The following is a 26,213-nucleotide window of genomic DNA, read 5'->3' as shown; positions in this document are numbered from 1 at the left end:
CCTGTTGCCCTTGTTTGCCTGTGGGCTTCATGCTTTCCTTGGGTTTGATGCATCCTGTGGGATGGATGTGGAAGAAAAGACTCCTGCTAGAAAAAGGTTGCCAGCTGTCTCTACTTAAGGCTTTGGGTGACTCAAGTTTTCACCTCAAATCTGGAATGTCAGGGTGGATATGGGCCACACTTAGGGACCCCAGCTCTGTAGGACTGTTAGAGGACAAGACACACTGAGGCATCTGCCTACCAAGTGCACACAAGTTAGGATGGAAGCCATGCTTCTGGCAGCCAGACGGGAGTTGCCCCACCTATGAAGTCACTGGGCCTCTCTCTAGTCGCTGTGGCTCTCTCAGGTCAGGGCTGGAGGTCTCGGGAATACAGAGGAGGAATTTAAGGTTTGGCATCTTGAGCTCTTGCCTCTATACCAGGCTAAATGTGATGTGTCTCTTTTGGGCAGTAATTTCTGGCTTTTAGGCAAAATATGTGTTTTGTATCTCCCAGTCAGCCTGCTCCTCAAGCTTTCTGTGCTTGCCTTTCTAAGTGGATACAGACCACTCCCCAGCCCCAAGTAAACACATACGCACGAACGCACGCATGCACACATCTGCAGAAGTAGCTTCATTCAGGCTGCATAGCACTGTTGTGAGCATAGGCATGTTGCAATCAGAAGGGATGACAGGAGAGCTCAGCCAGTGCTGAAGACCATGCTGGCCACAGAGCTATGGCTTACAGCAGGTGCCACGCCCACGTGCACGTGCAGCTTCCACCATCAAGCCCTGCTTACCTCCCAAAATCTTGGGCCCAAGCCATCCTTGGGCTCAGGTTTTTATGAAGCCACAGCACCTGTGTGGCACAGACACCTGCTTCCACCTGATTTCTGTGACTTGATGCTGTGTCCAGCATCACATGCACTATGAAAAGAAAAAAACATGCTTAGTGCACATGGGTGCTCAGATGGCAGACAACATCCTTAGGAGTGATCTCTGTGGTCTAGTGACTCGAGGTGTGTGAATGCACTTGGGTTATATGCATTTTGTCTTCACAGCAAGTCAGGAGTGCAAGTGTACCTTTCCCAGGCAGCAATTACTAACTATGAGCCCTGGACACTTAGACTCTGAGTATGTAGCATCTGATTTGTAAGGCTTGTTTATTTGTTTTTAAGGTCTTATGGTCTGATTCGTCAATAACATCAGTAACTAAGTCTTCCACAGAAGTGACTGAATTTATTTCAAAGGTAAGGTGATCAAGGCCTCTCCAGTAGTGACATCACTGGTGTGCGTCCTTCTGCTAGCCATGACAGTCTGCAGCGAGGCTCTGGGATCACAAGCATGAGCCACCTCATGACACTGGGTCTTCCTGACCTAAATGTTCTCATTTCTTTGAGGTGTTTATCGAATCTTAGGCATTATCTTTGGAAGGCTGTAGAATCTGAGGAAACTACAGTGGGAGTTCATCTCCCCCAAGGCCAGTAGTGGTGAGGTCTTTGGGTCAGTCTAGGCAGGCATGGCTGGCTCTGGGACATCTTTGATAGACTGTTGTTTCATGGGTCTTGAGCTGCCTGGAGTATTGAAGGGCTTTTCAGAGCCTTGCTTAATATGCAGCTCTCAACAGTCCCAGCGCACCTGAGGCAGAGGACCCCTTCCTATTTGTGCTGTCACTCAGATGGTCACCAGTGCCCATTATCTGGTGCTAGACTTTAGGGAAGAGTAAGATTAGGGTTCGCCACTATCCTGTCCTGCTCGTGGTCCTAGGCACAGGGCTGTCATGCCTGGGTTTTGGAGACTAGACTTTGTCAGAACTCTAGCCCCTTCCTGGTGAGATAGAGTCCTGCACCCATGGGGGGGTGGGTTCATGCCCTTGATCCCAGGCCAGAAGATGTTTACTTTTCTCTTTCAGAGCACTGCCTGCCTGAGAAACTGGGGGTCTTTTTTTTTTTTTTTTTTTTTTTAATATACACTTGGGCCAGGAATAGTCAGTCTATCCCTTAAAGGACCTTTGCCTTGGAGAGAAAGCCCTGGGAGTTTAGGTCTGTTCCCTGGTACTTGTGCCACCCTTGGTGGCTCTGCCTCTGTATAGTGCCCATGTGTCAAATACATCCATCTTACCCCATCTGTGCTGACCATGGCATGGCATCGAAGAGTCTATGCTTCTCTTGGAGGCCTGATTCCTGTTTAGATTGTGGTCAGGACCTGGCCCTGTGGCTCACACACTGTTAGACTCGAGGAAAGTTGAGTACATTGTGGGGCTTAGCTTGCCTGTGGTGGGATGGATCTCTTGCATACATGTAGAACCTTAGTAGCTAGAAAGGTCCACACTGTCCTACTATAGATGTTCTGGAGGTCCCTCACCATGCCTCTTGAAGCGAGCAGACTGCTGGTGTGCAGTGGAGACTTACCTTCCTTGTCCTGTCTTTCAGTTATCCCAACTCTGCCCTGAAGAGAACTTGGACAAACTCATTCCTTGCTTGGCTGGCCCAGATTCCTTCTATGTGGAGCGTAACCATGTTGATTTGGAAGCAGGCCTAAGGTAAATAAGGCTCTTGGCCAGGTGGTTGTGGCTGTTCTGGTGTGGGCTTGTCCCTTATCTCCAGGACTATCTGTTTTGAGGGTTTGAAGGATGTGGACAACCTTAGAATAAGTTGAGGATGAGGCAAAGGAATCAAATGCTGTTCATGTTGTGGAGCTTTGCTCTCTGAGATGTAAGCAGTCAGCTGTGCTGAGTAGTTAAAAGCTTTTCTGTGTTAGAGTGAAGATAGGCTCCCTGAGTCTTTACTGTGCCCCACACAATGGTACATGCCGTGCTGAGAGTCATTGGTTCTGTTTTGTTGGGGTGTTTTTTGTTTTTTGTTTTTTGAGACTAAGGAAGGCCTTGCATTTGTAATCCTGCTTCTGTCTCCCAAGGGCTGGGATCACAGGTGTGCTCACTACACACAGTTTATGTGGTCTTAGGGATGGAACCCAGGGCTTTTATATGCTGGATAAACATTGTACTACCCAAGCCACAGCTATGGCCTCAGCTGGCTCTCTAGTGTGTAAGGAGCCATGGTCCTGTCTGGGCTCTGACACTAGTGTTTTCATGTTGTGCCTTGGGGACTCTAGGGTTCCGGTGCTTGTGTCACAGGCTCTTGGAGAGCTTGAGTCATTCCCTGCAAGAGACAGCAAAAGGACTTGAAAAGAACTGTACAAGAGAATGAAAGCAAGAAGTGTCAGGCTTGGGACTTATTTTTCTCTTATATCTTATTCTTTCGGAGGAAGTTTTCAGATTCTCCCAGTGTCAATTGTTTTGTTTTATTCTCTTTTTTTGTTTTGTTTTTTTGGGTGTTGTTTCAATGCTGATAAGCTGCTGTGTCACTCCCCAGGTTCTTGGCTTCAATACCTTCTCATACACTGAAGCACGACCATGTTAGGAAGTTCTTCAGTACTTCATCTCCCTCCCAACAGCTCCAAAGTCCAAGTAAGTTTGTGAAATGGTTAAAAAATAAATAAAGTTACATTATTATTGTCTATACGTTTCTGTGATCCTTTTCTTCTACTTTATAGGTCCTGGCAACCCCTCCCTTCCTAAAGTGGGTACCATGCTGGGTGTGTCTGGAAGGTTAGTTGCCCTTGTTAGCCACTGTGGTCAGCAGCACTTCCTGTGTGTGAGCAGTTGCTCTTGGAGCTGCTTGACCTACAGCTTGGATAATGCCAGGAGAGGGGTTGGGTGGAAGGAATCCAGTTTATGGTTTTCTCATTACCGGGTAGCTTGTTTTAACTTGTGATTTACGAGTACCATTTTGTTCCTTCCAAGTGACAGAACCAGGTAGCTCAGTTGAATCTCTGGTGCACACAGACACACACAGCACACAGGCACAGGAGTGTCCCTGTGGGCACTGTGCTGTGAGGAGGGACATTATGGTGGTGGTCGTAGCACAAGACCCCAGGTATGCTGTGAGCTGAGCATCAGGTGCCAGTAAGGCATACCTCTAACCTCCTGGTGTGTCACTCACTGTGCCCTGTCCTGCAGGCCTGTGTGTGGCGTGGCTGGCATCCCATCCTCGCAGAGCAGCACCCAGCACCACCTGCAGCACTCAGCCAGCACATCTGCCTCTCTGCCCCACTGCTCCCACACAGGGGGCGCAGGCTCAGCGCTGGCATACCGGGCCCAAGTGGACAACTCACCTACCATCCTGATGCCCTCCAGTCTGCAGGCTCCTCAGCCCCAGGAGCAGAATGGGATTTTAGACTGGCTTAGGAAGCTGCGCTTGCACAAGTACTACCCTGTCTTTAAACAGCTCACCATGGAGAAGGTATGTTGGCTACTCAGAGGGTCACACATTCCTAAAGGGGTCAAGTAAGGCTTTTAGACACCATAACATGGAAGAGATTGGGTGGTGACCACATGGCCTGGTGTTAGAGGGGACCAGAATTTCACCCCCAGCCTAAATCCAGAACAGCTTTTCTAAATGTTTCAAGTCTAGACAAACCAGGGACTCTGTGACTTGAAATGGCTCCATCCCTCAAGGTGCGATAGGTCAAAGCTCATTCACCATTTGCATCTCTTCAAAGCAGCTCCAATACAGCTCTTGTCTCAGTGTGGCTGACTTACAGGGACACAGGCAAATGGGGCTCAGACAACAAAGGTTGCATTTAGTGGTCAGACCTGAGGTCATGGAAGAAAGCTGGCCTGCTCAGAGAGCCATATTTTAGTGGACAGTTTCGACTAGGGATGCTTGTTGGCATTTTCTAAGCCTCAATGCCACACTGATTAAGCCAAAAGATTCCTGCACAAGGTGTTTGAAGTCTCACTCCCCCTGCTGGACAGGATGACTCTTAACAGCTTCGCCCATCTAAAACTCCACTTGTTAAACCTGGAGATGAAGCTTTGTAAGACAGTGGGAAGTGTAGCAATGTGCTTGCATTCCTGCTGCTCAGGATCTGTAGATAAGGACGAGAGATTTTTTTCCTACCATTTGTCATAATCAGTTTGAATTGTGTACTCAGAGTCCCACAGCTGGCTATAATGTGGTAAGCTAGATGTATGGCCAGTTGTCCTGGAGTGTCAGGCCTGTGAGTTCACCATTTCATCTGGATAGTGCTTTCTTTCTAGATTTTTTCGGCCTCACCAAATTGCTGAAGGTGATTTGCTGGAAAAAAAACCTTCCAGGTCTTAAGCCAAGTAACTGTACTTTGTTTTGGCATGCAGAGGCTGGTAGACACCAAGACCTTCTCTAGAGGGCAGGGACAACCTTCAGCTGTAAATGTCTAGTGGTTAGAACTGCATCCCTGCCTAGCGACTGGGCTGCAGGGTGCCTTGTGAGGTGCAGAGAGAGGCCACAGCTCCTGAGAGCTGTGGGAACCGGTGTCATGTCCTCAGGCTTTTGTTTGCCATCCCTTTACTCTGTTACTCTCTCAGAGCCCATCAGTTTCCGAATCCTTGTGGTTATCTCAGTAACTGTCTTGTTTCTTCTATGTAAGTTTCTGAGCCTTACTGAAGAAGATCTGAATAAGTTTGAGTCCCTCACCATGGGAGCAAAGAAGAAGCTCAAGACTCAGTTGGAGCTAGAGAAGTAAGCATGAGATCATTTGATGTATGCTGGGGGCAGGAGTTGCATGCCTTTAATCCCAGCACCCAGGAGGCAGATCTCTTGTTTGAGGACAGCCTGGGCTATACTGAGAAATCCTGTCTCGAAAAAACAAAAAAGAGAAGGAAGGGAGAGATGGAGGGAGGGAGGGAGGAAGGAAGGAACCCTCTGGTGTGCGCTTTGCAGGGTGTGGCCACAGTGCACTCTAGTACTTAAGCTGGAGCTTGGGGTGTTGAGTTTGAGGTAGCTTGGGCTACATAGTAGTAAGACTATGTCTCAAAACACCAAATCAACATGGAACAAACTGTTCATTTTAATTTCTCATGTGCCAAGCAGTGTTAGAACCTGCAGGTTTTTAAAATGCCAATGTCCTGGTTACTTAATTTCTTACCCAGTTCTCAGGTGACATTCAGCATCACAAGTGTAGCTTTGGCCTCTGGACCTGACTGGGAGACTCACAGTGTTTGCCATTCACAGGGAGAAGTCTGAGAGACGGTGCCTCAACTCCTCAGCCCCATCCCTGGTCACCAGCAGTGGAGTGGCTCGAGTCACCCCCACTAGCCACGTGGGGCCTGTGCAGCCTGGGCGTAGCAGCCACGCTTCAGGTATGTGAGGCCTTGTGGTTCAGATGTGTGGCATGTATATAGGTGTGGTATGGTGAAGTTTTGACTTTAGAAGAATTTAGACTTTCTATCACTCTTTTATATTTACAGGTTTTAAAAGATAATTTTTGACTCAGTAGTGTCTAGGTATAGGCAAGTAATTGTACAGATGGTCTTGGGCGCCAGACACTAGTGCCTGGCCTAAGGTTATTTGGGCAGGAATGTTAGATCCTGAATTGTTATGCTGTAGGCATATGAATATGAGAGGCTGTCTGCCACACAGGTGCCCGTCATGCATGAGCTGGAGCCATCCTGCAGGAGGCACTGAGCTCTACTCTGTTCATCATCAAGATGAGTAGTGCAGTGCAGACTGGGAAGGAACAGTGTGCACTGGACAGTGCCATGGGCATGGGGAGAGCAGGGCATCCCACACTGACTGGCCCTCCACCTTGAGTGTGCTAGCCTGAGTCACAAGTACCCTTTTGGGGCTGGACAGATGGCTTAGTGGTTAAGAGCACTGGCTGCTCTTCCAGGGAACCTGGGTCAATTCCCAGCACCCATATGGCAGCTTACAACTGCCTGTAACTCCAGTTCCAGGGGATCCAGTACCCTTGCACAAACATAAATGCAGGAAAAACAAATGCATATGAAACAAAAATAAATTAAAAAAAAAAAGAAGAACCCCCTTTGATGTGTCACCTGACAATATGAGCTTGAGTGCTTGGTTCAGTTTTCAAGATTCTTGGAGTTTGGTCTGACTTTGGCTGGGACCCTGCTTCCTAGTGTCCATAGCAGGATTCTTCTGCTTATGGGCAAGTGCCTCACAACTACTGACCTCTACCTTCCTTCTCCACAGAACTGCGGGTGGAGGTGGAGCCACCGGCTCACCAGCTGCCCCGAGAAGGCAGCTCCTCTGAGTATTCCAGTTCCTCCTCTAGCCCCATGGGTGTGCAGGTTCGAGAGGAGAGCTCAGACAGTGCTGAGGAGAGCGATAGACGTAAGATCCCTGTGCTGTGACTGTGGCTGCCCCACCCACTGAGCTTGCAGTTACACTGCTAACAGTTTTCCCTGTCCTCAGGTGTGGACATCCATGTTGAAGGGACTGAGAAGGAGAAGCCCGTGATGCTCCTGGCTCACTTCCCATCCAGCTCTGCAAGACCCACAGCCCAGGTTCTGCCTGTGCAGAACGAAACCGGCACCAGCCCTGCTGCTCACCACCCTCTTCCCCCACAGCTCATGCCTGCAGCCTCACACCTGGCACCTGTCCGCATGCTGAACTCAGTGCACAAGTCGGACCGAGGCAGCACAGATGCAAAGCTGCTTTCTTCGTCCGTCCACTCCCTTCTGTCTCTGGAGGAAAGGAACAAGGGGCCTGGTTCTAGAAGTGGCACAAAGGTGGACAAGAGCTTTGGCGGGGCTGTGCTGGACACACTGCCCTCAGCAGCGCCCCACCCGCCAGTGCAGGGCCTCTCAGGCCTTGTAGATAACAACTCTGTGTCACCTACTGTCTCCTTTGGTCCCCGAGCCAAAGTTGTGCATGCAGCCACACTGGACAGGGTGCTGAAGACAGCACAGCAGCCAGCCTTGACTGTAGAGACCAGCTCAGCCGCCACAGGGACACCAAGCACTGTCCTGCATGTGGCCCGGCCACCCATCAAGCTGCTGCTGTCTTCCTCTGTTCCCGCTGATGCTGCCATCTCTGGGCAGACTTCTTGTCCCAACAACGGGCAGATCAGCGTGCCCCCTGCAATAATGAACCCCCGGACTGCTCTGTACACAGCCAACACCAAAGTTGCCTTCTCTGCAGTGAGCAGTGTGCCTGTGGGCCCACTGCAGGGCAGCTTCTGCGCCAATAGCAACACTGCCTCCCCCAGCAGCCACCCCTCCACTTCTTTTGCAAGCATGGCCACTCTGCCCAGTTGCCCAGCTCCCAGCTCCAGCCCTGCCCTCTCTTCTGTCCCAGAAAGCAGCTTCTACAGTGGCGGTGCTGGCAGCAGCTCCCCAGGAAACATTCCTGCCTCAAGTCAGAGCCACCACCATCACCACCACCATCAGCAGCCCCCCGCACCCCCCCAGCCTGCGCCACCCCCACCTGGCTGCATTGTCTGCACATCCTGTGGGTGCAGTGGCAGCTGTGGCTCCAACGGCCTGACGGTCAGCTATGCCAACTACTTCCAGCACCCGTTCTCGGGGCCGTCCATGTTCACCTTCCCTTTCCTGCCCTTCAGTCCCATGTGCGGCAATGGCTATGTCAGTACCCAGCAGTATGGTGGTGGCTCTGCCTTCCCTGTGGTACACACACCCTACAATGGCAGTGTGACTCCAGACCCCGTCCTAGGTGGGCAGTCCACGTTTGCAGTACCACCTATGCAGAACTTCATGGCTGGGACAGCAGGGGTGTACCAAGCCCAAGGCCTGGTGGGCAGCACCAATGGCTCCAGTCACAAAAAGAGTGGGAATCTGTCCTGTTACAATTGTGGGGCCACTGGCCACCGTGCCCAGGACTGCAAGCAACCGTCCATGGACTTCAACCGGCAAGGTAAACACACCAGGAGGTGCCTCCTCCTCCTTGCTCTGTTGCTTGTGGCTCCTGGGAGAAGTGCCCATGGCTGCTTGGCTTTTTGAAAACAGTAAACTTGGTTTTTTTAAAAGTGGTTTTTATTTACCCAGGTTTTATTTATTTTTTAAAGATTCATTTATTTATTGTATGTACATGAGTACACTGTGTAGCTGTCTTCAGACACACCAGAAAAGGCTATCAGATCCCATTACAGATGGTTATAAGCCACTGTGTGGTGGCTGGGAATTGAACACAGGACCTCCAGAAGAGCAGTCAGTGCTCTTAACCACTGAGCCATCTCTCCAGCCCTAGTAAACTTATTTTTAAAGGCAACTTATTTAAAGAAACCCAGGTTAAGTTTCTGTACCCATGTTGGGCTGTTCACAACTGCCTGTGATTTTAGATCTAAGGAATCCACTACCCTCTCCTGGCCCTCTAGTCATTTGCGCACCCACCCCCACCCCCACCCCACTACCCACCACTCCCCCACCAACTTTAAAACAAGAACCTCAGATCCTCTTTACCTAAACAAAACGGTACAGCCAGTGGTTGCTGCCACCTCCTGGAAGATTTGTAATACTTAAGGATTGAGCTGTGAGTTAAGGAATCCGTAGCCGGCATAGCCCCCTCTGCTGGCCTGTCCGTTCAGTGTGGCTGTGTGCCTGTGTCAGGCTATGTCCTGCTGGCTGGCTGCTGCTTCCTTCCCATTGTTTACTTCCTGTAGTTTGTGTTATCAAATTGAAATGTCTACTATATTATGTGAGGTTTATTCTTTTGTTTTATTGTCTGGTCTCAGTCACTAGAATGCTGAGATGATTAACACATGTCACCAGGTTCACTCCTGCTATTTGTTTTGGGAAAATTACAGTATGGTTAGGAAAATTGGTCCCACTTTGCCCAGTTCTGGGTTCCCAGCACCTCCATCTCTGGTTTTGCAGTTTCCTATTGATCCTCACCACCTGTAGAGCTTTGAAGCTCAGTCAATACCTGTGGCCCGAGAAATGAAGTAGTGGTGCTGGTTGCTGCATCCCTTCCCAGTCCTGGCCTGCATCTGCTCAATGCAGGCCTTCCCTGCCCATGTATGAGGCCTGTGTCCAGAGAAAGATCCAAGGCACTGAGAGATGGGCACTGGTGCTCTTTTGGTCACTTCCCCCAGAAGGTCTTGTATCCATGGCGTGTGGCTGTGCATGGGCGTGGTCAGCTCAGAGCAGGTGGGCAGTGTGTGCACTTCTGTAACTGACTCAGGCTTCACCCTCTTCTCTCTCTCTTTCTCCCTCTCTCTTTCTCTCTCTCTCTCTCCAGGAACTTTTAGGTTGAAATACGCCCCTCCAGCAGAAAGTCTGGACTCCACGGACTGATCCTTTTTTTTTTTTTTTGGCAACAGAACATTTTATTAAGCCATGAAAAATCACATAGAGAACTGAAGTCAAGTTGCTGTGGAGCCATGGAGACCTAAGGAAAACCACATAGAGAGCTGAAGTCGAGTTGCTGTGGAGCTTAATATTTTTAACCCAAAGGTGCTTTACTTCACTATACTGGATAGAGAATCTAGCGTACAAGTACGTCAAACTCGATTTCATTGCCAAATTCCTAGTTTTGGAGCTTGATCCAAGGATTGCCTAGTGGCCATCGCTATGGCAGTAACGTGGCCATCATACCATTGCTGCAGCGTGAAGACCTGTCTCCTGAAGACCGATGGTCCTTCTAGGCTCACATGTAATTCCAGGGCAGCTATGCACGACCTGAGTCAAGACTGCAGGTCAGAGTTCTCTCGAGTTCCCCAGTCAGATCCAGGACCCCTTTTTGGGCTAGAAAGCGCCAGCTGGATTTTGCTGTTTCCGAAAGTGGGAGCCTCCTGTCTGGCTTCTTGAGGATTGCACTACCTGACAAAGGCAGACTCTGCTGGGACCTGACAACGTAGGGGACTCCACTGGTGGGCATTGGAGTTGGCACCAGCAGGCTGCTCTGCCACGAACACCCCGAAATTGATCGCAAGGTGTTCTGTAGACACTTGGAGCAGTTCCAGGTTTTTAATATTTTTTCTGTAAACAAATTTACACTATATTAGTAAATAAGACATAGCTCACTCTTGACAACTTCATTTCTAAGGGTCCAAGTCCCAGGGAATCCAGTTTCCAACAGAGGCTTGAGACCACCCCTCCTGTTGGAGGCTTTGAGCCTGCTCTCTCCAAACAAGAACCAACTTTTGAGGACTCGGGGATGACTCGGCTTTGTGAGTTGGCTGTGATGCACCTCGTTCTTCAGGAAGCTGGCAAGCTGTTGTGTCTCAAATGGCTTCCCCAGGACCCCAGCCCAGAGCTCACTGCTGATGGACTCACACTTGACACAGACATCCAGCAGTGATACAGTCCTGTGATTCATGAACAAAAGACTGGAAACTGTTGGCTTCCTTTGTATTAGGCTGTGTGTTGTTAATTCCGTTAAAATTGCCTGGAAAACTTCAGTAGAGAGATGCAAGACTCCTCGAAACCGCTCACCAGTTGCTCACCAGTTACAGTCCAGACCAGGGGTGGGGGAGGGTCCTCACTCAACATGGTGTGAACATTTCAACCCACCACAGCGGAGGCATAAGGGACTTAGACCTCCGAGGTTAAAGGGAATTTTTATGCTCAAATAACATTATTTATAATGCTAAAGCCTTCGGTATTAAAAAAAAAATCGATGGTAAGATCTTGCCAAGGATTTTCCAGCTTCCTGTTTATGGAGAAGAATCACAGTCCTTAAACCATTCTTCAGATGGGACAATCACCCTCATACAGAATTAGTGTAAATCACAAAACACCTAGAACTGGAGGCGTTGTGATATAAGGCGTCATATTCTAAGATGGGCTTTCTGTCTGTGGAGACCCACGGAAGGCTTGAGTGTTGTGGATTCTATGCAATGCAGGATCGCTAGACCGCTGTTCTGTCCATGGCACACAATATCACATCTGTTCTGAGGTGATGGTGATGAGGCATTAGGGGATGCTCTGTTGATCTCTCACTCAGAAACACTACAAATGTCAATACAAGAACTGACACAACTTTGCCTTAAAGAGCACCAGACTGGGATTGGCCGTATTGTGTTAATAAGGAAGACTTAGAGTGTTCACTGATGTTTACGATTTTAATATTTCTGAAGGCCGTCACAGTGGCCTGGGTATGTGCTGAAAGCCAAACTTTTAAATTTTTTGGTTTTTTTTAAACAAAGAAATATTTTAAATAAATCCTATTTCAACACAGAAGTTGTTGAAAACTGTCTCATAGCAAAAGAAAAAAATCATATTTAAGTTTTCTGTTTTGTGGTCAGTATAGGGAATGGAAGTGTCTTATAGCCGTTGACCTGAAAGCACTCTGCTGTGGCAATGTCACTGTTACCTTGTGGCATTCAGCCGAGGGGAGCGAGCTCCAGACCATCTCAGCTGTCCACGCAGCACAAGTCTGTGTCTGGAAGCCGCCGGCTGCCTTTGGAGGAGCTGTGTGGTGTGGCATTTCTGTGGAGCCAACTGACCAGCAAGATGAAAGGAGAACTCGCAGCCTGGAAGCATAGGTGGATGTTTGCAGGTGGGGTTCGCCCCCAGAGCGTGGAGTCAGCCTGGCCAGCAGGCACTTCCTCAGCAGACTTCATTGTTACACCCCTGACAGACTAGCCCTTTCCCGTCATTTCTCTAAAACTGCTCAGTCAGATGGCAGTGGTGCCCAGGTGGGACAGCCCAGGACTCCATCGTCAGAGTCTAATCCTGTGTTAACATCTCAGGGTACAGAGGGGGATATTCAGATAGGAAGGAGGGCACAATGTTGGAACAGCTATGTGACCTTTTTGTTGTTACTGTAGCAAATACTCCGTTTTCTACTTTCCTTTCTAATTTTTATTTCATGGTCAATAGTGAAAATTGGAAAGTGTTTTAATGCTAAAAACTCCTAACTGCTGAAGGGCACCGAGGGATGGGATCCAGCGCTCACAGTAGAGACAGTTGTTCTTGAGCGTATGGTTGAGTATCAGGATACCAGTGGCACGATCATGTCCAAAGATGGCAGCAGCTGGCCTACGAATACAGTACTCAGCAGTTTCTGTGTGGAACTCATTAGGCTTCCAGTCGTTTCTGCAGGTCAGCCTGGCTTGTACCACACGCCATGTACCACGTGTGCCATGACAGCCCTGTGGGGACAGCCCAATGAGAATTGGGTCTCACCCTCCTCACTCCGGACCCTGCCATTTGGTTTGATGTGCTAGTTTTACATCCAGCTAATGGGTGACATTACTTGCCGAAGTCTTAAAAGGTTGCAGGGTCTTGGGCTATCTGTTCAAACTCACCCCCAAGGACAATCTTGGGGAACTTTAACAAGGACAGCCATCCTTTCCAAAATGCAGGTGACTCCTATAGAGCAAATCAGGTGGCCTAAGAAACCAGTCCAGGGATTGCTGACCCTTCCCAGGGTTTCACTAAAAAATGTAGGCACCTATAGTCAACACTTGGCAATATTTCAGAAACTATATACTGTACCCGCAGGCCCAGGGCCAGGGCACTGCTCTGCCACAAGGGGGCAGTGACCCAGCTGTCAGCACAGATCAGTTCTCATGCACACAGGTGTTGGTACCAAGACTGAAACCTTCATAGAATTGGGCATATTTTCTTTTTAGGAATGAAGGACAATTCTCCCATTTTTGAGCCATTCTTTTGTCAATTCTACAAAATTGCATGTAACTTTATAAATATTTTTAAAAGATATAGTTTTGTAAATATTTAATATTCTGCTAATTTGATTTTGAATTGTAAATGTCAAGTATTCTGTTTTTGGGGTTTTTATGTTTTATTATACTTTGTTAAAAAGGAAAAATTGTACATTTTTAGACTGTTTTTATGAGTAAATTTAATGTACGGAAAATAAAAATTAAAAAAAACTCAACGTGTTCAGCATTCTCAGATCTTTTGTCATTCGTTGCTATCTGTCAAGGTTCCCAGCTTTAAACATTGTTGCACAGAGCTCTAGGCCATGGCCTGCCCTGCCTTTCCAGGAAGGGGACCCGCTAACAGCACTTCAGAGACTGACTTGAGTAGCCACTGAGCGCTGCTGAGGCAGTGCTGGACCTGAAAGACACCCACCACCCAGAGCAGGGAACTCTGCAGCAGCTCTGCAGCGCCTGTTGTCTGCTCTAAGCTGAAGTTGATTGCAATGTGCTCCAAGTGCCAGCATCTGTCCACATGAGTAAATCCCACAGCACCAGTGTGCACCTAACAGTTGGCAGGTCAGTCAGCTATCCAGAGAATTTAAAAGCAGGAGCTGGTGGCAATGTGTTGACCAAGGAACAGAGGTTACCTCCCCCTCCTCCACTCCCTAGCAAGAACAGCCCAAGCCCGGCACTTGGGAGGCAGAGGCAGGCGGATTTCTGAGTTCGAGGCCAGCCTGGTCTACAGAGTGAGGTCCAGGACAGCCAGGGCTACAGAGAGACCCAGTCTCGAAAAACCGGAAAAAAAAAAAAAACAGCCCAGGCATACTGCAGATCCCAGTTCCCACGCTGACACCATGAGACTGCAGTCAGGACAGGTTCAGTTGTGCCTTTATTAGTGCATCAGAGTGTACAGGTGTCCTATAATGGAGGCCGCCCCTGAGCAGCATTTTTAAAGCAGTATTACAGGAATCCTTACTGATCGCACCATAGTTATAAAAACCAGGGACATGACCTACAGTACACAACCTACACAAGACGAGCAGTGAGAATTTACAGTGTAAAATAACATTGAGGGTTAGCAAAGACGGCTGCATGCAGGGAGGGTGGGGTGTTTGTGGGGAGCTAGGCTGGGAGGTGGCTATGTTGGCTTCCATCCATGACAGCAGGCAGCTCTCACCGAGATTCTCAGACCATGAGTGACTGACCAGGGATGGTCTGAGTGTCACAGTGGGCCACATGCAGGTAGCAGGAAGCAGAGGCTTGCTTTAGTTGGAAGTGGCCATGTCTGTCAAGAGCATGTCTCCTGTTGCTGTTGTCTTCACAGCTGACATGTATATACTGACATGAAATGGGGAAATCCCAACAGCTGTCAGACTCGCCCTTCCAGAGACAGTTACACACTAACAAATAGCTGTGAGCCAAGTCCAGAGTGAGTGCATTTGTACTTCCAGTCTACCATTTGACAACTGTATCCTAAGGCCAGCATTGCACACCTGCTTGCTCTCTCCCTGAAGCAGGCAAGGACCAAACAAAATCCAAACCAGGAGAAAAACACTTTGCAGTCTCTTAAGAAGCTGGACCAAGCATCCCCTGGACAAGGTTAGAACTGGCCTCTGAGCAGTGGTGCCTGTGCTAACATCTAGACAGCAGCGAGTGAGCGTCCCTGCACTGCCGAGGGTGAAATGGTGTGGCTGGGAGTCAGGACCAGGACCTGGACCCGGCTTAGAACTATATCCTACACACCTGAACTGTTTTGGGCAAAGCCAGAGCCCTCTGGGGACCTCTGCTAGGCAACCTGGGCCGAGGGACTGTTTAGAGGGACTTCTCTCCTGAGTGGAAGCCCTTTTAGAGAAGGCAGCAGGTCCCTGGAAGAGACTGCCCCTGACACTGTTCTTCTATTTTAAGTCCCTACTAGGGAGAAAAATGTCAAAATAACTTGGTCTTTTTATTGGCAACTTAGGATGCAAAGTACTTTATTTTTAAACTTCTAAAGTTTGAACACAAGATAGCCTAGTTTAGATGAGTTTCCAAGCTGAATGCATTTGCATGGAGCTCAGTTTCTGACTGATAAACAGTTCCTAATACCCTATGTGGGTGCCTATGTTCTGACCTGTGGGTGGTGAGCTGACCAGCGTCAGCTGGTAACGTCCCTTTTTGCCTTGGTAAGGGTTTAACAACCATTAGGCATTGTTGTAGCCTTACACAGCCAGTGCTGTTCCGAACGTCTCCTGGGAGGCATAAACCATGTACAGGAAGCCGTCTTCATCTCTCTCACTCTCGTACACTTCAGAGATGGGTGTGGACACACTCACCATGCTGTGCCCATTCACCAGGAGGAAGAAGGCTTGGTTAGCATTGAGCTGCAAGCGTCGTCTGTAGAGAGAGAAGAGCGGGAAAACTCACTGAGGTCTGCATAATGTGTACAGAACTTAGGTCCCCCCCAAAGTCCACTGATCATCAAAACCAAGCATGCCCACAGCCCACAGTGATGGCTGGGATCAGGGACTGATATCCACATGGTCAATGTTCACAATCTACATCTGACCACAGCCTTCCAGTTGCTGCGGCAGTGACTTCACATCCTCTTAAAACTCCCGTTGTGCAGTGTTCCTGACAGTTTACTAGGAGGGCTCAGACTGGGCCCAGCAGCAATCCACCATGCCTAGCAAACTTTACAGAGTCATTGTCCAGTAGGTATGTCAACCCTTTGGTCCCTCGGGTATGAGGTCTTTATGCTAGAGCACATTCACAGCTGACCTGAGATCAGACTGGATATGCCTGACTAACAAGGACATGAAAGTAGCAGGAGGGACTGGCTGGCACTGAGATGGTTAAAGGAGAAGTATCACTCAAAGAAACGGAAAGAAGAGGCCAGATACCTAATTATCTTGATGAGCTCGCTCATGTTCACGTGATCAGGTACAAGGAACTTGGTCTTGTCCAGGACGGGCAGCTGCTTCTCACCCTTGTATCGCTCTATAATCACCTGCAGAGAGAGTCTACTCAGCAGCGCACACACCGCTCTCCACACTGAGCCCCTCATGTCATGCAGTTGCCTTCCTTTGCTTGCCTATAACACTCCTGTAACCAGTGCTTGTTCACAGCTCTGCCACTGTCCTTGTGACAGGCCACCAGGCACCTCTCTGTTGTCTGAACTGTGATAGGAGGATTAAAGATGCATGCCATACCCAGCTACTGTTTCATACTGTAGCCCACGATGTCCTTAACTCGGGGCTCTCTACCTGAATCAGCCTCCTATGCTAGAATTATAAACATGAGCCTCATACCCAGCAATATATTCAGCCCAAGTTTTATGGACCAGATGGTTGTGAGCTGCCATGTGGGTGCTGGGAATCAAACCTAGGTCCTCTGTGAGAGTAACAAGTGCTCTAAGCCACTGAGCCCTCGCTCTAGCCCACAAAACAATTTTTAAGAAATGTTAAAAGCAGCCTGGGGGCTGGAGAGATGGCTCAGTAGACTGCTCTTTCAGAGGTCCTGAGTTCAATTTCCAGCAACCACATGGTGACTCACAACCATCTGTAATGGGATCTGATGTCCTCTTCTGGTGTGTCTAAAGACAGCTACAATGTACTTACATATAATAAATAAATCTTCAAAAACCCTACACCAATAAACAAATCTTAATCAAAATAAATGTTAAGTTAGGTATGGATGTAAGGGCACATATCTCTAATCCCAGTATCTGGAGGCTCAGAAAGTGAAATGCCTTGAATTCAAGACTAACCTGGATGAGACCAGCCTCAAAATCTAACCAAAACAAAATGCTGCTACAAGTCTGGGCATTAACGGGCCTGAGAACATCAGTACACCATGGTTTCCAGGTGCCCACTCACAGCATGGCAGAAGAGGGACACTCCCACTTCCAAAGGGAAAGGGCTTGCCTCCACATGTGGGTCCTTGAACGGCTTGAAAAGGACTAGATGGCTCAGTGGGTAAGAGCACTGACTACTCTTCCAGAGGCCCTGAGTTCAATTCCCAGCAACCACACATACATGGTGGCTCACAACCATCCGTAATGAGATCTGATGCCCTCCTCTGGTGTGTCTGAAGACAGCAACAATGTACTTACATACATAAAATAAATTTTAAAAAAGTGGGGAAGCGGGGGCAGTCTAAAGCTGCCATCCCCATTCCTGGCAAGACTGAAAGCAGCATCTTGTAGGCTGCTTGGAAGCACCCACAGGGAATGCCAGCTATGGGTGCCACACACCTGGGGTTGAGGCAAGACTCTACGAGGAGAGTGGAGCAAAGCAGAGCAGGAGTATAGGTAGTTCAAGGTACTCTTGCAGAACGCCAGAGCATGGGGACAATAGAGGGCTATCCCTGTCACCTTTCCTTGCTCACTGTCCTGAGACAGGCTGTGAGCAGGTTCTAATCCCATGTTGGGAAGCCCCACAGTGACACGTCATCCACTCCCTAACTTCTGCTTTATTCTTTAGTAGAAGTCAGATTGGCTGGTCTAAAATAGGTCTCTGTCCACAAGGTTTGCAGCCTAGAAGGACTGGGAGCCACCACTATGGCTATCCTGTTTTCAACGAGCCCGGCTCTCTCAATTGCTTGGAGTCATGAGCTGAAGATTGCAGCTGAGTCTCTGCAAAGATCCCCTAGCTACTGTAGGAGCCACTGGCTGTGCTGAGACCACAGCTCATAGGAAGCCGTGTGCAAATCCTGGCAGGCTCAGGCAGCTGCGCTTCCTACAAGTAGGCTGGGCAAACACTCCAAAAGGAAGGACTGTTTCAGTCCAGGAAAAACTACTCCCAGGACCTGGCAGGAAGCACACTCCCAGGAAGCCCCACCCCCAGGTGAGGACTGACTTGGAAATGTCCAGCCAGTTCAGAACAGCCCCCACCCCATCCCCACCCCTGCAGCAAGAGAATCAGCCCCTTCCCTTAACAATACTCCTTGGCTATGGAGGAAACTACTGCACAGGGACATGCATGCGGGACACAATTCTACTGTGAAAGAGGCCCAACACCAGAATCGCTCCCAGGATGTGGGGACGGGCTGGAGAATAGCCATTTTAAGCAGTGCCCTGTCCATGTCTGACTCTGCATGCAGCTCTGTGTAAAGTCTAGAACCATGGCACATGATATCCAGGGTGCTGAAGGCCAGCTCAGTCCTTTCGTTCTCTCCTATAAAGCAGTCATGCCACCACTGACTTTCACAAGAGCCATCCTTGTTTCCTTAGTGATGGCTGGGGTACAGTTCAGTTGAAAGCTCGGGCCCCAGGTTCAATCCCTGGCACCAGAGAAAAATCAAAACAGTCTGGGCCACCTGCCCCTTTCTCCTTTGAAATGCTCAAGAGCAGCAAGGAGGCATGTGGTTAGTGGGCTCACAAAGCCTGAGTTCAAGGGCTCCTTGGGGCTCTAATGGGGTTAGGGGTCCCCTCTTGCCCAGAAGCATCATAGCTGTAGGAGGACCTACTGGGATCTTGGTGGGGTGCTGCTCCCGGATGAGCCGGACATCTTCCACTCTTTGTTCTGCAAGAAAGAGACACAATGACATCAGGGGCCATGCTGCCAGGGTCTGCTGGGACTGTCTGTGTTGACGCAGTTAGTGGAGCCTACCAACATGGTCCAGGGGGTAAGCCCCCATTGCAAGGGGCTACAAACCCAGATGGACAGCCACAGAGAACAGGGTACCTGTGTAACCTGGGGAGGGTAGGTGTCTCGCCATCTCTTCCCTGATGACTTCTATCATCACTGTTAAGTTTTGTTAATTTTTCAACCCTGGTAAACCAAGTACTAACTAATGCCGTTTTTGCTGAGTACTTCCAGCTAAGGAAAGGAAGGCTTTATTTTCTGAGATGGCTGATGTATCCCAGGCTGGCCCTCTTGTCTGAGTCTTCCGAGTACTGAAATTATAGCTGTGCACCTGGGTTAGTGTGAAACACTCTCTCAACCCCCCCCCCAGTCAAACAAACAAACAAACAAACAGACAAAAACAAACATAAAGTCTATTGCTGAATACTTATGAGAATATCTCCTTTCCATTGCTTGCCTGTTGTGATAGGCTCTCCTGTACCACAGCTTGGCCTGGAACTCATGTAGCTAAGAATGACCTTGAACTCCTCACGTGTGCTGGGAGGTCTTTGGCCAGTCTTATCTTCATTTTCAACACTGTACCAAGCTTTCTGCACTGCAGGGTGCAAGTAGCTGGCCATGCTACTGGAGATGGCCTTGCCCTGCTCCTTTCTCTATTCTGAATCACTGGCTGACCTCTCCGTACCATTTCTCCATCACGCCACAGATGGGATGGGGCCATCTATACACACGGCTTCCTGCCACTTCCCTGAAGAGCCCTCCATGGTATGCCTGCTGGCTACTCCAGGGTTTAGTCACTGCACTGAGTTCATTCTAACAAATAAACAGCCACACACCTGGCACATTTTACACTTCGGAGGAGCTTCAGAGATGGCTCAGTAGTTCAGAGCAGCTTCTCTCCAAGAGGACACAGGCTCAGCTCCCACCACCCACAGCAGTGACAGGCTCACAGTCATGTTAACTCCCTTTTGTGGCATCCACGGACACAAGGCATGCACATCGTGCAAACATATGTAGGCAAAAGACCCATACAGATAAAATAAACATATTAAAAGGCTAAATGCACAGCACCTAAAACCCAGCTTGGCAAGCTCTAGGCCAACTTGAGCTATAGAATAAGACTTGCCAGGCACATGCCAGTATTTAATCCCAGCACAGCACTTGGATTCCTATCTGAGCTTGAGGCCAGCCTGATCAGGGCTGCACAGAGACACACTGGCATGCCCGGCACACCTTTAATCCCAGCACGCAGGAGGCAGACTCAAAGAACTCCCCAACTTCAAGGCCAGCCCAGCCCAGCCCAGGCCACACAACGAGATCCTGTTTAAATCAACCCTTAACCTGGCAAGTGGTGAGATGGGAGCAGGGTCAGAACTCTAAGGGAAGAAACAGTTAACACTGCTAAGAGGAGACATGCAAATCCCAGGAACCACGTGGTGGCTCACAACCATCCATAATGAGATCTGACACCTCTTCTGGTGTATCTGAAGACAGCTACAGAGTGCTTGCATATAATAAATAAATAAATCTATAAAAAAAAAAAGAGACATGTAGGGCTCGACCACAACTACAATGCCATTCTGGTTTTTTTTTCTTGTTTTTTTTTATTTTTTTTCTTTGGTTTTTTTTTTTGAGACAGGGTTTGTCTGTGTAGTCCTGGCTGTCCTGGAACTCTCTGTAGACCAGTCTGGCCTCGAACTCAGAAATCCGCCTGCCTCTGCCTCCCAAGTGCTGGGATTAAAGGCATGCGCCACCACTGCCTGGCTTACAATGCCATTCTGATTTGTCCCAAAGGGTAAGACTTTACTAAAGCAAACAAGGGCACAAACTGATGGCCTATAGGACCTGCTCTGCCCTAGCTGGCTGCAGGGCCAGGGAACTGGGAGGAGGCCTGCAAGAGCAGAGACACTGGGCTCACCAGTGGCATGGCCTTTTTAAGACAGCTTGAACTGAAGACTGGCTCTTTAACTGTAATGAGTACTCATCATGTCTCTCTGCACACACTGGGCCAAGCAATCAGAGACAACTTCAGCAACTCGTTCCACAAGAGCCCCCCCATCCAGGCTTGTACAGAAAATGACTAATGACCAAGTAAATGCCACAACGTGCCAGGGACCCGCTGAAGTGGCCCAGCGAGGTCCAAGCCTATGATCCTTTCCTTCAACCCCTGGAAACCAGGAGTCCCAAGAACAGATATGCTGAGAGCTCAAATCTAAGGATGGATGGTGTTCACTAGTGCTCTGGAAGAACAAACACCACCCTCCAGCTTAAATTCCTGAAGCCACCCAGGTGTGTTGTTTTGAGAGGGAGGGTCTCACTGTATAGACCAGGCCAGCCTGCCTCTTCCTCTCCAATGCTAGGATTAAAGGCGTGGTCCACCACACCTTTAGATTGATGGGAAGCCTGCTCTCCCCGGGGCTATTTATTTTGGCTAAGAAAACAAACTTCTCTGCAGATAACTCAGTTCCCTGGAGTTTAGGACGATTCTAGGTGGGGGTGGGGTGGGGGTGGGGTGGGGGAGAGCAAACACTGGATCACCCCAGAAAAACTCGGTGGAACTACTTGAGAAGAAATCACTTGATCAGTTCCAAACTTGGAGATTGGGCACGCCCTTCTAAGAATCTGCAAGCCTTCACAGCCTCCCGGCTGCCTCTCTCCTTCCTTACAGTACTGGGGATGATCCTACTTACTGGAAGTATAAGAATTTATTATGACAGCTAATGGGGCTCTGCCACTAGGCGGATCCTGAGCTACACTGCCCTAGGCCCCACCCAGGTGCTTTAGCTACAAAGGGTCGGTTTGGGGTGAGCCCTGAATCCATCTACTCAGTGTAAGCATCCCCTCAGTCTGGATACTGGAAACTCGAGATCTTCAATCTAAATCCCTCCAAACTCACTGGAAAAGAGCAAGACTGGTCCTGGCCTCCTCAACGAGGCCGCTCTAAACATCTGTGTGGCAAATCTCTAAACTGTCATTGCCCACCAGTTTAGGACCAATAAAGTCAAAAGCAAAGGAAAGCAGCAGCCATCAAAATGCCCGCGCTTTCTTCAGAATAGCAGGGGTAGGGAGAGAGGAAAGGCAATCTAGAGAAAAACATCGCAAGCCAGGTGGAGCTTTGGAGATATTATCCCCGGCCACTTTGGGGACCCGCGTCCTAGCTAAAGTGCATGCCTCATTTTTCCCAGCCCACACTCCTTTCTTGAGGACTGTACCAGAATAACTTAAGATCACTACAAGCAAACAAAACAGCTGTTACCTTTCCGTTATGAAACAAAGGCCACCTCTCCCACACACACATCCCTAGACGACTGCGGGAGCAGAGGCGGCTGGGTGCTGCCCCGGGGCTCGCGGGGCGCCCGGACCTGGGGCCCACTAAGGACACAGACGATCGCCCCGTGTCTGCGGTACCCTCCGCGTTGCGGTAACCTCCGCCACTGGGATCGGGTCTCCAGTCCCGTAGGGGACGCCGAGTCCACCGGCGACCGAAGGCCAAGGCGACGCTCCACGCCCGAGCTACCCCGGGGACTGAACCGCCGGAGACCGAGACCCCCACCGGCCCCGTCGCTCCGGGCCCCGCCGCGTCCCAGCCCTGCAGCGTCCCGGTCCCGCAAGACACCATCGGCGTCCGGACCTCCATTCCTCCCGGCACCCGGATCTCCCAACCCGGGCCCGAGGCGCGTACCAAAGCTCCGGCGCTGCTTGAAGGTCTTCTCGGACGGCATGGCGCGCGAGGGTCCCAGGTCAGACGATCTGGCTCTCGCGACGATCACTTCCCTTGTGTGTCTCTCAGCCCGCAGCCGAGTCAGGTGACTCGCGGCGCTTCAGCGAGGGTGGGGCCGAGGGCGGCCTTGAGAGCCGCCATGTCAAGCGTGGCGGAAGCTCGGCGCCGCGCAAACGTGCAAGCGCCCAAGAAATGGTCCTTCGCCTGCGCTAGCTAGGTTGGGCATTCGCGGGGCGAGCGTATGTTAACTGTGTCCCTGGCTCAGGCGCTTGTGCGGTGGAGCCCTGCAGACTTCATTCCCCTTCAGTCCTTGCACGGCTCAGCTGACGTTCCAATGCCCGCTCCCTTGCCACTGTATTTGACATTCCTAGATTTACTCCCCCCACCCCCGAGGGGGGAAAAAAACCCAAAAAACTGAAAAACAAAAAAAAAAATGACTTGTGGCCGGGCGGTGGTGGCCCATGCCTTTAATCCCAGCACTTGGGAGGCAGAGGCAGGCAGATTTCTGAGTTCAAGGCCAGCCTGGTCTACAGAATGAGTTCCAGAACAGCCAGGGCTACACAGAGAAACCCTGTCTCGAAAAACAAAACAAAACAAAACAAAACAAAAACAAAACAAAACAAAACAAAAAAAAACAAGAGAGAGAGAGATAAAAAAATAAAATGTTTGATCCATGCATAAATTAAAACTGGGACAAGCTGGGTGTCGTGGCCCACACCCTTAATCCAGCACCTGGGGTAGAGAAGAAGGCAGCTCTAGCCTATTTATAAGTTCCAGGTAAGCCAGAGTTTTAGTGAGACCCTATGTAACAAGTTTCAAACAAAACAACCCCTCAAACAAACTGACAGATAGACAGACAGTCAGACAAAACTAGGGTTTGTAGAACCACGTCTCCCAGCAAGCTCTTCAGCTAGCACAGAAGGCTCTTCTGCCTTTAACAGTTCCCTATCAGATGTCAGTCAGTTTTTTCTTTTCTTTTTTTTTTTCGAGACAGTGTTTCTCTGTGTAGCCCTGGCTGTCCTGGAACTCACTCTGTAGACCAGGCTGGCCTCGAACTCAGAAATCTGCCTGCCTCTGCCTCCCAGGTGCTGGGATTAAAGGCGTGCGCCATCACTGCCCGGCCAAACTGCCCATTCTAGAGCTCAGGCAGTGGAGCTTTTAAAGTTCCCACCCCATAGATCAGTGACAACTAGAGACCGTTGCTCGTCCCCAGCGGAGGGGCCTGGTCCCATTTAGGAACGAGGAGTGCGGGAAGCCAGAACAACGGAAGCCGGGCGGTCACTTCCGGCCGCAGCGCAAAACCGAGGAGCCACACTCAACATGGAGAACCCGGGGCGCCGAGCGTGCTCAGGGCTGTAGGGCCTTGCGCACGACCTGCCCCGCCCCCACCTCTTTTTGATTGGAAGGAGCAGTCCGTCAGCTTTGTTGTCTTGGAAACTATTGGCCAGCTGTGCAGTCAATCTCCGCGTCACCTGCTCTTCAGAACAAGTAAACAAGAATTGCTCAAGATCGTCGAGGGGAGCGGAACAGCGTGTTCCCCGGGGATGGCGGCCTCCGGGCCACCCGGTCGGGGCTTCGGCGTCGTCAGGTCCATACACCCCGCGGGGCCCTTCAGGCTAGCAAGATAGCTGCTCTTCGGTTCCATCCCGGAGCCTGGTGCAGGGCCTTTCCGCACTTGTGCCACACCGCTTGTGCATCTGACTCAAGTGGGCAAACAGACGCTTTTTTTCACTATGTTTTTATTTATTCCAAAAATCTCACACTGTAGACCACGTTGGTCTCGAACTTGCCTCTCTCCTGCTACTTAAGCCTTCTGGGTGCTAGATTGCAGGCGTGATTACCATGATTACCCAAAGTCTACACTTGTTTTTTGAGACTGGATTTCAAGCACCTTGACTTCCAACTTCAGTCTAGTCAACGGTGAGCTCCTGATTCATCAGTCCCCAGCTGCCAAGTCCTGGGATTGCATCTGTCACCACACACAAAATACTAGATACTATTCTCAATAACTTCAGAGGCGCCAGGCGGTGGTGGTTCGCGCCTTTAATCCCAGCACTCGGGAGGCAGAGGCAGGCGGATTTCTGAGTTCGAGGCCAGCTTGATCTACAGAGTGAGTTCCAGGACAACCAGGACTATATGGAGAAACCCTGTCTTGAAAAACCAAAAACCAAACCAAACCAAAACAAAACAAAACTTCAGAGGCAACCCACTGAAATATGCACTGTCCTATTTTCCTATTTCCTGTCACTAACACATACATCAACGTTGCAAGCTTGGTTAGCTCTTCTGTGTAGTTTTTCTGCTTTTAGTAGGAATGCAAGGCTGCAAGAGTATCTTGGTGCAAAAGAACGCACCAATCTGGAGACTACCCGTGGCCACCGGTGGGGTCTCCTGATTCCCTGTTTGGTGGTGGGCAACTAACTGTACACACAACCTTGCATCCCTGCGTTCTAACCTTCCGATGCGCCCTTTCCTTATTTTTCCCTCTCCTTTCCTTTTGGGGTTTCCCACTTCTTCAGGGGTTCTTCTCTGCTTTTATGTCCTAGAAAACACACACGCACACACACACACACTCATTTAAATCTAGAGTCCAAATGTGAGAGAAAATACGCAGTATTCATCTATCTGATTCTGGCTTACATCACTTAATAGAATTTCCTCCAGTTCCATCATTTTTCTAGTAGACGCCATAATTTCATTAACCTTTTATAGCTAAATAGAACTCCATTGTGTACGTGTGCATTTTCTACACCCGATCCTCAGTTTCCATACTAGGGCTATTGTGAACAGAGCTATAGTGAACAGGGTGTGTGAGTGTTTCTGTGGCATGTGGACTCAGAAGTCTTCATCTAGGAGTGTCTTAGCTACAGGCAGTTCTGCTTTTAGATTTTTGAGGGAGCTGGATACTGATTTCCATAGCATCCAATTTCCATTTCCAATATCCCTGTGCAGAGTGCTACCATTTTTTTCAAATGCCCCAATTTTTATCTGAAGGTTTGTACAAAGAACTTGGTTATATGTAGAGGTATCTATGCACTAGAGATATATAAGTTTTATGTACTACTTAATCTTCACTTGTGCGCATCAAATGCTAGGCCAGAACAGAGTGTGTTTGTGCACACTCATCTGCATCCCACGCTGCCCTGGAAGCCTGAGTTGGCTTTCCCAAAACACCACTTTCAGGATTGCATCATCCTCTGTGGTCCTGGCTCCGGCTCCTGTTTCATTTTCTGCTCAGATTCTGATCTGGCCTCTCTGCCTACTCAGTCCCTGCTTCCTGGCAGGCAGGTCTTTGTTGTCCTAAATTCGGTGTGTGCCATTGCCTAGTTAATTCTTAGCAAGTACCTGACTCTTTTTTCCAGAACATTCTACCTCCTGTGTTTTTCTTCGAGCTAACTTCCCTTCTTTATATATGTATGTATTTTCTATAGTCTTTGTAATTTTTCTCCTCTCTCTCTTCCTTCCTTCCTTTCTCTCTCTCTCTCTCTCTTTCTCTCTCTCTCTTTTCTTTCTTTCTTTCTTCCTTTCTTTCTTTCTT

The 26,213-nt window shown here is 49.4% G+C and overlaps 2 protein-coding genes across 4 annotated transcripts in view; one reads left to right on the top strand and one right to left on the bottom strand.

The window, feature by feature from the left end:
• Positions 1–13,637, top strand: part of Zcchc14 (zinc finger CCHC-type containing 14) — a 52,113-nt gene extending 38,476 nt beyond the window's left edge. Inside the window, exons 4-13 of one of the 3 annotated variants that reach the window (XM_031341636.1) lie at positions 1,156–1,227; positions 2,410–2,519; positions 3,352–3,446; positions 3,533–3,587; positions 3,999–4,281; positions 5,450–5,541; positions 6,034–6,161; positions 7,015–7,155; positions 7,237–8,697; positions 10,103–13,637. In XM_031341636.1, coding sequence (XP_031197496.1) covers positions 1,156–1,227; positions 2,410–2,519; positions 3,352–3,446; positions 3,533–3,587; positions 3,999–4,281; positions 5,450–5,541; positions 6,034–6,161; positions 7,015–7,155; positions 7,237–8,697; positions 10,103–10,122 — 2,457 coding nt within the window. In that variant the 3' untranslated portion in view covers positions 10,123–13,637. Of the gene's footprint in view, positions 1–1,155; positions 1,228–2,409; positions 2,520–3,351; positions 3,447–3,532; positions 3,588–3,998; positions 4,282–5,449; positions 5,542–6,033; positions 6,162–7,014; positions 7,156–7,236; positions 8,814–10,020 lie in introns of those variants that run through there. The other 2 variants (XM_031341635.1, XM_031341634.1) reach the window with 2 other exon arrangements.
• A 625-nt stretch (positions 13,638–14,262) lies between these two features.
• Positions 14,263–22,784, bottom strand: Map1lc3b (microtubule associated protein 1 light chain 3 beta). Its single transcript, XM_031341633.1, has 4 exons — positions 22,637–22,784; positions 18,836–18,891; positions 16,270–16,376; positions 14,263–15,763 (listed from the first exon to the last, which is right to left on the bottom strand). The coding sequence occupies exons 1-4, from the start codon at positions 22,674–22,676 to the stop codon at positions 15,589–15,591; spliced, it is 378 nt and encodes a 125-aa protein (XP_031197493.1). The 5' UTR covers positions 22,677–22,784; the 3' UTR covers positions 14,263–15,588.
• Positions 22,785–26,213: the final 3,429 nt, after the last annotated feature.

This window comes from Mastomys coucha, unplaced genomic scaffold (assembly GCF_008632895.1).
Source record: "Mastomys coucha isolate ucsf_1 unplaced genomic scaffold, UCSF_Mcou_1 pScaffold22, whole genome shotgun sequence".
Classification (NCBI taxonomy): Eukaryota; Metazoa; Chordata; class Mammalia; order Rodentia; family Muridae; genus Mastomys; species Mastomys coucha.
Note: the sequence above shows the minus strand (reverse complement) of the source record. Positions and strands in the feature narration are given on the sequence as shown.

What these genes read in the sequence shown, in the direction of transcription:
- Map1lc3b (XM_031341633.1), bottom strand. Translation starts at nt 22,676, where the DNA reads ATGCCGTCCGAGAAGACCTTCAAGCAGCGCCGGAGCTTTG. An exon ending in CAAGCAGCGCCGGAGCTTTG is followed by an intron (nt 18,892 to 22,636) that starts GTACGCGCCTCG and finishes TCTTTCTTGCAG; the next exon opens with AACAAAGAGTGGAAGATGTC. An exon ending in GAGCTCATCAAGATAATTAG is followed by an intron (nt 15,764 to 16,269) that starts GTATCTGGCCTC and finishes CTCTCTCTACAG; the next exon opens with ACGACGCTTGCAGCTCAATG.